Genomic DNA, 12,919 nt, shown 5'->3' with positions numbered 1-12,919 from the left:
CACTCTAGCGATTCCATTGTGCAGAACTATGAATTTAGTTTAAACCTCCCTTGCTTCTACGAACGCCTCAAAGTTTTCATGATTCGGACGATTGAAGGCTTTTCCTTGGTCAATCAGCACCAGATAGAGGGAATCTTGAAATTTATGGACCTGGTTCTGGATGATGCAAAGCATGACAGTATGGTTGGTTTTCACATGATCATCCGGGATGGTATCATGTGTAAAATTGTCAACCTTTCCCTATATTCGAATTAGGATAAGTCAACAAAACTTCAAGAAGTTGTTCTAAGTGATTCTAAGAGCCAACGTTTCAGCTGATCAGTTATATCGGGAGTGACTGACATGTCGCCTCTTTCTCTGGCACCCACGAATTTGCTCTTGCTCCAATCAGGCGTCTTAAAATATCGTAGAGGAGGCGATTATCACCGGTTGATGCGGCTCTCCTCCCATCGTTGGCCGGGGAATCCACCCGCGCCCGCTTCTCCCGTATGCAGCCACCGGCGTTAGACTTCCTTCTCTAGAACCGCTTTTAGTTTGCAAAACTAGTATTTAGCTCCTCTGGAAATGGATCAGCCGAAAATGGAGACGATGCCCTCGTGAGTCCGTAATAAACGCAGCGCTGACATCGCGATTGACTGTCATCTTCTAATTCTCGAGATCCGATAACGCATTTCTCCGATTCAGCGGCGGGAGAAGAGGCTCGGGCGTCGAATCAACATACAGCGACTAGAAGATCCAGCCGTGAAGAGATCGTTCGTTGAATAACTTGGAACTCGGGTAGTGAATGTTCTGGAAGGTGACAGAGAGAAGTGGGCGACGAGGAATGCTTGGGTGAGCTGCACACTCAGCAAAAAGTATGGATTACAGATATAACACGATGGAAGATTGAGGAGCGAGCATAGAGAAGCAAAGGCTAAAGAACGGGAAGAATCAGAGGAGTAAATGACGAGTCTCGTCAATGGTATGAATCTCTGTAAATGGTAGTCGAACGCTGCTGCAGACAGGATAGGCGGGTTTTGGTGGATTCCTGACCGATGAAGAAAGGATGGCTGCAGCAACTGGAGATTATTGCCTCTATTGCTCACTGACAGCTGAAACGTTGGTCAGTACACTTCGTACAGCTTCTTAAAGTCTCAGCCAGTGTTCTTCAAAAAGCAGCCATCTGAAGCATGAAATCTAAAGGGTCCCTCAAGGTCGATCGGGTGACGGCGGAAGAGTTCAGGGCTGACCCCATGCTGTCTGTGCGAATGTTGTAACAACTGTTATGCAATATTTTGCCCCGCTCCGCATAATTTTGGAGCAGGCCAACAAGTTGGAACTGCCCCTTTATTTGCTATTCATTGAATATGGAAGGCGGAAGCTTACCAGACTGATCAAAGCAACGGTGGATGGTGTGCAAAACTGTGTGAAGATTTCGGGCGAACACTCCAGTTCGTTCGAATCGCGCCGACTTTCGTGCCTGTTGTTCAACATTGCGCTAGAAGGTGTCATGCGGAGCCGGGTGTAACAGCCAGGGTACTTGAAAATCAGATCCAGTCAATTTATTTGTCTCGCGGATGATATGGACATTGTCGGCCGAACATTTGCAAATCCGGAATCATTTATTGTATTGCAGCGGCACGGAAAGTGACCGCTGCAAGAATTCTTTTACAGCGGTTTGTCTACCTAGGCGCCCACTTGCTGTGGTATAAATTTCACGAAGTTTCGTGCAGCGTGTCAAAAATTATTCCAGATGGAAGCCAAAAGAAGAGAAAAAAGTATGCACACCCACTTTGATAATCCTGTCATCGACGATGGAACCTACGACAAAATGGATTTCGGACAGCTTCCTAGCCAAAAATTCTACATGGCAACACCACGAGGAGTAGTTCCTGCGAAATTTAAGTTTGCTTTTTGGACAAACTTGCAAAAGAAAACGGATGATTTTGGCAAGGGATATGCAACTGTGGGGCAAAGACCTAAGTGTTTGTGACGAATAAGACGATGGACTCGAAGCTGTACTAGGAGGAATGTCTAAAAAAACCGCGGTCGACCTTCCATAAAGCCCATAAAGGTCCCGTAAAGTTTTGGCCAGATTTGGCGAGTTGCCACTACGGCCGGGAAGTCATCCAGTGGTACCGCGATAATAACGAAGATTTCATCGATAAAAACATAAATCCACGCAACTGCCCACAGCTCCGGCCCATCGAGACATCTGGGCAGTAATGAAGCGGAAGCTTAAGAAAAGTGGAAAAACAGCTCGGGACGCGACTCAGATGACCAAAATGTGGAACAAATGTGCCAAGGAAGTTGACTCCGGAGGTGTGCAACTTTTGATGAGAGGAATAAAGAAGAAGGTGCAAATTTTCACTAGAAACAAGAAGAAATTGTTTGTATCAATTATTTTTCCTTAAAGTATAGTGAATTACCCTTGTTTTAATGTATTAACCTTATTTGTACGTCAATCCGTTACCGAGATACAGATGATTTTATTATTCCGGATTCTAAATGGACATAGCTTTAACGATGTTAGTCGTGAAATACGAAGGCGCATCATCTGTGGAAGTCGGGCCTACTACGGGCTCCAGAAGAAACTGCGGTCAAAAAAGATTCGCCACCGCACCAAATGTGTCATGTACAAGACGCTGATAAGACCGGTAGTCCTCTACGGATATGAAACATGGATAATGCTCGAGGCTCCGCATCATTCTGGAGCAGGTCAACGAATTCCAAGAGTCCCTTTACTTGGTATTCATTGACAACGAAAAAGCTTTCGACCGTCTCAATCACGAGAATATGTGGGGTGCCCTGAAACGCAAGGGGGTTCCTGATAAAATCATCGGCCTCATCGTAGCACAGTACGAGGCCTTTTCCTGTAGAGTGCTGCACAATGGGGTCCTGTCCGACCCTATCCGGGTCGTAGCTGGTGTGATGCAAGGATGTATTCTATCACCGTTACTGTTCCTCATCGTAATTGATGAGATTCTGGTAGATTCGATTGACCGTGATGGCGTCAGACGGCGGTAACAAGATCGACATAGGTGCACGGATCAAGAAAGCAAGGGCTGCCTTTGCGAGTTTAACAAATATCTGGAAAACAGGCAGATAAGTGAACGCACCAAAATACGAATTTTCAACTCTAACGTGAAATCTGTGCTGTAATACGCTAGCGAAACATAGTGTATTAGTGGAGAACACTCAACGGCTGCAGATGTTCATCAACAGATGCCTGCGGTATATAATTCGGGCCTGGTGGCCTCACAACTGGATCTCAAACAACGAGCTCCATCGTCGTTGCCACCAGAGGCCGATAGCAACAGAAATTCGGGATCGGAAGTGGGGCTGGGTCGGCCACACTCTACGTAGGGGCGGAAACGAAATCTGTAAACAAGCATTAGACTGGAACCCAGCGGGACATCGCAGCAGAGGCAGACCCAGAGGCTCATGGCGGCGAAGCGAAATAAAAGAAGTCGACCGAAATCTAACCTGGCAACAGGTTAAAGCGATAGCCGGGCAACGCTCAGGATGGAGATCTTTCAAGTCAGCCCTTTGCAAAACCGGAGGTGTACAGGATCCATAAGTAAGTAAGTAAGTAAGACACGTGGATTCTTTTTCACAAATTTCATATAAATTTGTCCGTATCAAAACATGTGCTGTGGATATGCACAGCCAAGCTATTTAGCAAAAAAGTGTTTTTTCGTTTTAAAAAAAATCTTTTATTGTAACAATGCAATTACAATACGATTACAATTGATTTTCCTCTACGCGTAATGCGAAATGCAATGTTTTTTCTACAACTATGGAAAAGTTTTATAAATTGTAATCCGTTAAACATTATTCAAAATGAGTCAGTATCTAGCAGCAAATATCGAAAAACATACAGATCTCACTTGATCCAGCAACACTTGGGTGTGAATGAGTCAACGTCCAAAAAGTTAACACTTCTTTCAACCGATGGCCGAGCGCATTCGGCACCACATTTCAGCTACATACTTTGGCAGCGTGGTGTTTTTCCCTTTCTACTTCAAACAAATTGCACAAACAACGGCACAACTGTAGATAGTTGTAGGGAAGATCCATCGGTTATCAAAGATCAATGCTGACGTTGCATTCTAATAGCAAATTACTCCCTTCGTAAAAATAGTCTTCGAATAGCCCTCTCGTTATTTCCATTCATCTCGTTCTATCTTAAAATTTCAAAACCCTCAAATTAGATTGGACCATCGTAGGACTTAGATAGATCAAAACTCATTACGATTTGAATCCTATCATGAGAAGAATCACACTTGTTAAAAATGTGTAGCTATATGGTCAATTGTGACAAAGAATCTTTAGGAACACATGTTAAGACTATTAGAAAACTTTTAAATTATGCAGATAGATATTCAGAAAATTTACAGAATATGTAATAAACGAACGAGAATACACTTTTATTTCACCACAATTTGTTTTTGTGACTAGCAAAAATTGTGAGTAGATTATGGCTCTTATCATTTTGAAAGCAAACACTGCTTGATTAAGATATTATGACTATTATGCGATTAAAATATTTGAGTAAGTATGTGGAACGGTACGACTAGTTCAAGGCTAATTGTGATGCCTTTTTTTCATTCACGAATATGAAATCAAAGACAGGAGGGCTAAGAAAGCATCTACCCTACGTATGTATCGAATCCCGTATGAATTAGTGCTCCACGTCCACCCAGGGGAGACAGGAAGATCCCAGCGAGGGAAAAATCAACATCGCTCTGTTGAGTAAACATGCGAGGAACAAGTTCAGTTCACGCTCGCTGCACAACGCCATATTCACCGTGGAAAATACGGCGCGACGACGGTTCGAAATTGAAGAATGAACGCGGCCGGCGCAGCGGGAGCGACAACGTTCGTAAAAATAAAACAAACAAATTAGTCGATGGTTAAAGTAAATAAATCAATGTTAAATATAAAGGCAAATAAGGCACCGATCATCATCGGCCGTTTCGTGTCTCGCCGCTTTGCGCATTCTCGCTCGAACTTGACGATGGCCGACCGACCGGATCCGCTCGCACTATCGCCGGTCGGTACCTACTTTTGCTGATGATGGTTACGACGCGACGCGGCGGTACACGAGTGAGAGTCAGTGTTTACAGAAATGCTTTGCAACACATGATTCATGAATTTTGGAATCGAATAGAATCAACAGAAGTTCACCTCTGCTGGTGGCAACTATTGGTTGATGGACGGTGAGGACAGCACAGTCGTAATTTGCTAGTTGGACCACCACTTCGACCCAAATACTGAATGCTATTCTGCTTACATCGCAGATCTACAGCCATTGGGAGCCTGGGCATCACTGATGATCAATTTTTAAATACAGCTTTTTTTAAAATTAACGCATATAATCGTAGCAAAAGAAAAATTAGATTTTCCTCAAATTAAATTGTAGTAAAGGAAACATATTTTTGGAAACAGGATCCTAAGTTCCATATTTTTTTATTCAAAGTATCAATTTATCAAAATTTTCATAAATTCACTTTATACATCTCTATTCGGATTTTGCTATGGGTTGAACTGTCAAGCAGTGAGCTAAATGTCAAATATTTTGTGGAGTTAAAAAAAAAACTTTGGAAATTTATTTTAAATAGAGTGTTGTTAATTTTGTATTCCGGTAAAGACTATTTAAGAGTAGTTTTTATACTCTGCTCAGGTTGCGAGTTTGCATTACATGTTATTGGGCACTCTTGATGGCATTTCTCATGTCGATAATTGGCTGGGTCATAGCTCAACAAGGGAAATCCCACACAAAAAAACGGCTCATGTGTTAACATCCCAACCAGCGAACCACGACTGTATCGCCGAAATTGTGTGCTTAGAATGTCGAAAATTCGAATTTCATCAGTTGACTTTGGTGATTTGATCAGTTGAAATGGGTGTGTTAATTTGCTGAACAAACGACTGTTGAATGTTAGGCGACGAATCGGTTCGGTTTGAAGAAGTTTGTGATGAGCGGGTCATTCATTGCTGTGCTAATTGAATGAGCAAATTGTGGAACGAAATGTTCAAGCCTTTGGGAACATTCCGTTCCATTGAAGGCACTCTGTTGCCCAACTTTGTTGTCATATTTTGCACACTTTTGGCACTTTTTACGCCATTTTTGGATGAATGCTGAATTGGATGTTTTGCTCGCAACTAATATTATTTCAAATCGTTCAATCACGAGAAAATTCGTAATTTGGAAGTTGCACTACCCAGATTGAATTAAATTTAGGGTTAACTCTGTTTAGACACGAGTTCAATGTAGGTTGCTTATTTCTGGGTACAAGCGAAGTGAATTTTCATTTAAATAATTTACTTATTCAGGCAAGGTTTAGTCACTATATCCTGAAACCAATAAGGAGACTTCCAAAAATGTTGCCGAATTCATCGACCGTATCAAAGGTATCACGGACTATCGTATAACTGCTTCCTTGACTGCCCCATTGCACCAAAAATCAGAACCCAATTGTGTGGATTCCAATCTCAAATTTGTAACATCTGAATCAACTCTTTTCAAAAAGCATTGGGTGGCCCTGAAAAGGGCCGTTTGGTTTCGCCACTTCAATCTCAACGCCTTACGCCCTTTCACCGCGGATACGCCGAGCCAGCTGCATGTCCTTCGGCATGATGGTGACCCGCTTGGCATGGATCGCACAAAGATTCGTATCCTCGAACAAGCCCACCAAGTAGGCTTCGCTTGCTTCCTGCAGGGCGCCGATGGCGGCACTCTGAAACCGGAGATCCGTTTTGAAATCTTGAGCGATCTCGCGGACCAACCGCTGGAAGGGAAGCTTCCGGATCAGCATCTCGGTCGATTTCTGATAGCGGCGGATTTCACGCAGGGCCACCGTTCCGGGCCGATAACGGTGGGGTTTCTTGACGCCGCCGGTCGATGGTGCACTTTTACGGGCAGCCTTTGTAGCCAGCTGTTTGCGGGGTGCCTTTCCGCCGGTGGATTTGCGTGCGGTTTGCTTCGTACGAGCCATGGTTTTTATTTCTAGAAATGTGTGAATGCCTCGATTATAACACTTCGAATGTTGTACACTGAATGATAGAATTGGCTTGCCTGAATTGTGTTTTATAATCAAGAGGTACAACCATATGATTGAACGGGTAGACAATTACAGTCAGCATAATGTACCTAACTTGTGAATCAAAATGGGCGTGTAACAATGCCGACAACTAGGATGGGTTAATGGTAAACTAAGTCATTACCTGTTGAATGATAATATTTTGAAATTATTTACAAATAATTCGTTGTAAAAGTAGAAACTTAACTTGTTTTAATTTTTTGATAGTTTAAAAATTTATTTTCAGTTTGGAAATTTTCCCGGAATAGCTGAAGTTTTTTCACCCGTTTTTGTTATTTGGCTGGTGGACAATTGTATAAACTACTTTTTTTTAATATTAAGTGTGATTTTAAATATTAAGTGCAGTGATACGCCTACGCTGCCTACGCTGGTTGCAACCCATTCATCCAGGTTTCGGATACATTCGGTGAGAGGTTCCAATTTTATCTCTTTTTTGTGTTATTATGTGCATCTTTATAATTATTAAATCATTGTAACATATAATAGTGCCTTTAGGCTAATATTTAGTTGGGATTATTGACTAAATGACTTGACTCTGATTTTATCGCTTTCGATACAGAGAAAGAACAAGCTTGCATGAGCGTTCTGTATTGAAAGGATATGCGTAGATTTGTTAATAGTTTGCACCACAAATAGATTGTAGTTCACCCAACTAGTTAATCTCTATTTTTTTTATGTCTAAATATTGAGTTCGGCATTTGAAAAATTAATTATTAAAAATAACAAGATGCTTTAACAACTTTTATAACACAGTGTTTGAAAATAGTTTTCAAGAAATTCTACCCGGGTAGAAGAGGACAGCAAAACAATAACAATTGTTACTTTTATTATATGCATAACTGAATAGCAAAATTTGATATTAGGTTGTTTGATATAGTTGCTAAAATAGAAAAAATAATGACAGAGATTGTTCGAGCGAATAACTCATAAATGACTCATTTTGGCATTATAGTATCAAACTAATAGCAAAATATTTGCAAAAAAGAAAATACCAAAATCAGTTATTATTGATATGTTGAAAACTCAAATGATGATTGAATAACAAATTTGTTGTGATAGCAAAGTTTGTTTTTCATTTGTTGTGCTGCTCTCCTTACAACAACACATGAATAACGGATTTTGATAAAATAAGAAAGTGTGTTTGTTATTTTATGTTATTCATGAATAGCATAAAAGTAGCAAAACCTGATGTCACAGCAAAGTTTATTATTTTTATGTTATTAGTTTGATTTTCGTCTCTACACGGGTATACATTCAATATTTTACCCTTCTGATGTATTTTCGATTAGTGGGAAGTATTACATGAAATGTCCACAATCTGATTCATATTGTTCTTACACTTATGTGTTATATCATATTTGAAACTTTATCTACGTTCTGGGGGAAAGGCCCATGCTAATTTTGGCTTAGTTCTTGTCAGCGATTAAAAAAATCAGTTCTATAGTCTTTAAGATGCAAAAAATTTTTAACGAAGGAAAAAGCTTTCCGATCTAATCACCACCGATTGTATGTCGTTTGGCTCTTTTATCCTCTGCAAAAGTATTAGTGCAACTCTCAGCGATAGCCCTAATATTCTCAGTGGCTGTTTGCCAATTTTCTTTCTTCCTTAAATGTACGATCCGAAAGAATGAGATACTTTTCCATAGCAATCAATTTGTTACTAAAATTAGGGTTTTTATAGCAGCTACAAGTTACATATAAGACAATTTCTACATTATTTGGCAATTTTGTTTATGGGAAGCATGTGTTTGTCCATCTCATAGAGTACTCATGCATATTCATTAGCTAAAAAATCATGTTAAAATTCGTATCTGTATTTTTTGTTGACAAAAATTATGATTTTTATCTTTGCCGAAATTTCTTCTGTAACCAATAAGGGAAGTGACTATTGACATGTATTGGGAGGTGGGTGGGGCAATTTTTTTTTTCTTTCTCGTTTCAGAGAGCGAGTATTGGCGCTTAAACCTAGGCTAATTAGCCAGGGCAAGTCTAATACCTTGTCCCACCTGAAGAAGAAGCAACAACATGGAGAACGGAGTGACGTAAATTTCTTAGCATTGTCACTCCCAACGTCTGTACAAACTTATATCATTTGCTTATAATGATATTCCTAAACCATATTCCCTACCAACCATCCAACTCCTTGACATCTATGAGGGCGTCGGTGAGTCGCTGGCCTCTCGTTAAGTACAGTCCCCCCACTATTATGGGTCACTTAAGCCTTTGTTCTATAATATAATTATTCATAACCAAGAAAAAGCGCCACTTTCCAATTATGTTTTGGTATCTTATGCCTGCCGAAGGTCTTATCTTTTGTATCACATAGAGACCAGATGATTTCTTAACAATGAAATGTCGAAATTATTGAAAAAGTTTGTCATCGACTTGATACACAAATATGGGTCAAAATTTCCAACGTAACAATTGTTGGTCAATTTAACACAAATTATGGGTCACTAAAAAAAATAATATCGACGAAATAGTACATATCGCAGGTTTCGATTGCTTGATTTTAATAATCAATTATTATACTTTTTTTTCAAATTGATGTTATCCACTTTAATCTTTTTTTATATACTATTTTATTATTTTTTTGAACTATTTTATTCAACTTATATTTTATTTTTTTATTTTATTCAACGCTATATGTAGATATAGTAGGATTGGTGTAGTTTGAACATAATAATTTTGATTTCATTAGATGCTCTATAACTTGATATGGGAAATCTAGTAAGAGGGAATTAAGTAACAGAGGCAGAATTTCAAATTGTGTGGAGAAAACAAGATTAACAATACTATGGGTCTCCGGACCATCTAAAAGTATGTATACGAGAAAGGCAAAAAAGAAGTCCATTTCAATCAGCCGGAATCAACTTAGGGGGCGATCCAAATATGACGTCCTTTACCTTTTAAGATTTTTCGATCCCCCAGACAAGTACTGTCTCAAAATTGTATAACCCCTCCCCCGAAAACCTCTGGCATCATTTTTTAACGGCATCACATAACAATAAGCTCATAGAATATTTTAAGTTTTAAAGTAGACCACTTATCTCTTTCCATAAAAATGAAGGCAAAGTATGGCGCACTTTATTGATGAATCATTTATTAGTACCATTTAAAAAAAAATCAACAAATCAACATAGCTTCAACAAAAAGCAAAAATGAAACATGAATTAATGAATATTTCTCGTTACAACAATCATGAAAACAAGATGCCCGCTCGGCTCCTGTTATACCATTTTAGATTTCGCCCTCACTTTCTTCCTTGGTTGTTTGTTTTCTTTATCCAGCTGCAATAATTCTTTATATCGCTTTTTCTCCTCTCTTTTCTTTTTCTTTTCAATTGCTTCTTCCTCTTTTTGGATTCGAGTTAGTTTCCGTTTTCAGCACTTGCTATTTTTGTTTCTTCCTCTTGTTTTCGTCCTTCTTCTTTCTGATCATACCATTTTCGCCATCTATTACTGGTTGCAACTGACGGTACGCACTCTTGTCGTCTTGGTTTCACATCTTTACTTTTATCCTTCACCTTCGGCCAAATGAAAACGTCATCGAACGGGTCGTCTCCTGCATCCTCTCCTGCATTCTCATTGGCGTTCCCGGCCACTTCAGGACCGATCGGTGGATCGACTAAAAAATAAAAATTAGTGTGATGTTACGATGGTATCTATAGAATACGTTATTACTTACTTTGGTCGGCACATTGTTTTAACGAAGGAACAGACTCATCATGATCGTTAATTGTTACAATTATACTTTGAAATTGCTGGAGTGGCTCTGTGAACATTAGACCTTGTGATTTGTCTTTAATAGACTTCCAGTAGTTGAAGAGCGCCAGTTCATCCAACGAGCCGTAATAAAAATCCTTTTTCCAGTTCAATGCAAATCGTGTCAGCTGATCTTCACTGAGTCCCTTTTCAATGTGGTACAATTGAATAAGAAACTCATTCTGTTCAGGCTCATTGTTTCCTGTTCCATTCACGGTGCTAGAACTATCTTCATTGTCCATACATGCTCGGTTCGCATTCGTTGGTAACCGACTAAAATCCAGTTCATTTACGTCCCAAGGAGAGAGGCCACACAATTTGAAAGCATTTTTCAGGCATATTTCAGTGTTCGTGAAGTTATTAAGCGATGTCTGTAGCAGAGAGCAGAAATTCAACTTAGTAACCTTTGCATTACTTTGTGCCAAGAGATGTTGTCTCAAGACTTTGCTCCAGATTTGTTTGAATGGCCCAAAAAACTGGCGGTCCAAAGGCTGCAAAATCCGTGTGGAGTTAGGATAAAGTGCGATGAGTTCAATTTGATGAGTCGTGCAGAACTCAGTCAGTTCAATACTTATGTGACTTTTATGTCCATCCACAAATACAATAATTGGGAATTGCACGCCCTTATTCAAAAGCCACTTGTAGAAATCATTCGTCATATATTCGTAAAACGTCTTAGACGTCTGCCAACCTTCATCGGATACGCCTACAGACCATCCCTCTGGAGTACTTTCAGCAATTTCACGTGTCATTCTTTTCCCAGGGTACAATACCATCGGCGGTGTAAGCTCACCCGCAGCGTTACATCCAAAAAGAGCTGTGTAGCTATCTTTGTCAGAATTACTGTGCATATAGTACACGTTTTCGACATTCTGTCCGCAAATAGCCTTGAACTCCTTCGGCGCAAGCTTGAACCCTGACTCGTCAAAATTGTAAACCCTCTCTGGTTCATTGAATATAGACAGGTCAATGCCTTTCTCTTGGAGAGTTTCTTCGACCTCTGTAAACCAGCGACGAATTTGTGCTTCCGTGACAATCGCCGCAGTTTTTGAGAGCCTCGTAGTGCGCTTTTTCTTCAGCTCCGGATGTCTTTCCAAGAATCGTTGAGTCCAGTTTCTGCCTGTTAAAATTACAGAAGATTAGGTTTCACAAAATCAATATATATAATTATTTATTGCATGTACAGTCGAATCTTATACAATACGGTGATACTGAAATTGTTGTAAGAGACTTGTCTGTATAGGGAAACATTTAATAATTAACGCAAACTTACATGGAAACGTTTTGGGAATGTCTCGCTTCTTCCGGATTTTTTCCGCATAGTCCATGACAGCATGATAAAGATCAGTTTCACTCATTGGAAAACCAGCTCTAGACATGTAGAGGACCCATGTTTTGATTCGTCCTTCTTCTGACGCCGACAAAACTGTAACAGGACCGGGTTTTATGTTTTTGGGAGGAGATTGTATGTATCGTTGAACAGTTGAAAATGGGACTCGAAACTTTTCGGCTGATCTTCGCATTTTCCCGGTTTTTTGCGCCTCTTCAATAGCACGTTCCAAATCCTCCGGAGAATACTGCTTCCGAGCGGAGGATTTTTGTTTGTTGATGCTGCAATGCAGAATCATTTAATTACCGGATGAAGAAAACTAGCTCTGTATTTAACACGACAAGGTGACCCACAATATTGTGAAAACGAGCAATTGTTAGCACAATAATGGATCACTTTTATTTTGCACGTAGTTCACTAAAATTTAGTGATGCATCGTACTTTGAACATTATATTAAACGGATATTACCTTTTTTTTGAAACGGGAACCATTTTTCACTCGAAAAATCATAAAAGTAGCACTTTTAGAGCTTAAAAACTTTGTTTATTTTTTTCTGAATGTTGTCAATTTGAACGCTAGTTTGACAGAAGGCGATGCACTCAAACGAAAATCAGTTTATAGCACTTATTTCGATGCTCAAGCATGTGCATGAACTGCTTATCACTAGGAAACAAATATATAAACTAAATAAGAGAAAAATCTTTGTTGATTCTATTGTGATTGTACACGAATAAGCTGT

The 12,919-nt window shown here is 39.7% G+C and overlaps 2 protein-coding genes across 2 annotated transcripts; both read right to left on the bottom strand.

Annotated features, from left to right (window-relative positions):
• Positions 1 to 5,578: 5,578 nt before the first annotated feature.
• LOC134225850 (histone H3.3A-like) lies at positions 5,579 to 7,028 on the bottom strand. The gene has a single exon (XM_062706261.1). It carries the CDS (start codon positions 6,978 to 6,980, stop codon positions 6,570 to 6,572), a length of 411 nt encoding a protein of 136 aa, XP_062562245.1. The 5' UTR covers positions 6,981 to 7,028; the 3' UTR covers positions 5,579 to 6,569.
• Positions 7,029 to 10,018: 2,990 nt separating this feature from the next.
• LOC134221841 (uncharacterized) lies at positions 10,019 to 12,671 on the bottom strand. Its single transcript, XM_062701015.1, is given in 4 exon segments — positions 10,019 to 10,470; positions 10,473 to 10,712; positions 10,773 to 11,969; positions 12,123 to 12,671. Coding segments are annotated over 4 exon segments (1,947 nt in total). The 5' UTR covers positions 12,478 to 12,671; the 3' UTR covers positions 10,019 to 10,315.
• Positions 12,672 to 12,919: the final 248 nt, after the last annotated feature.

The sequence above is a fragment of the Armigeres subalbatus genome, chromosome 3 (assembly GCF_024139115.2).
Source record: "Armigeres subalbatus isolate Guangzhou_Male chromosome 3, GZ_Asu_2, whole genome shotgun sequence".
In the NCBI taxonomy this organism is placed as follows: domain Eukaryota; kingdom Metazoa; phylum Arthropoda; class Insecta; order Diptera; family Culicidae; genus Armigeres; species Armigeres subalbatus.
This window is presented reverse-complemented; position numbering and strand designations above follow the sequence as displayed.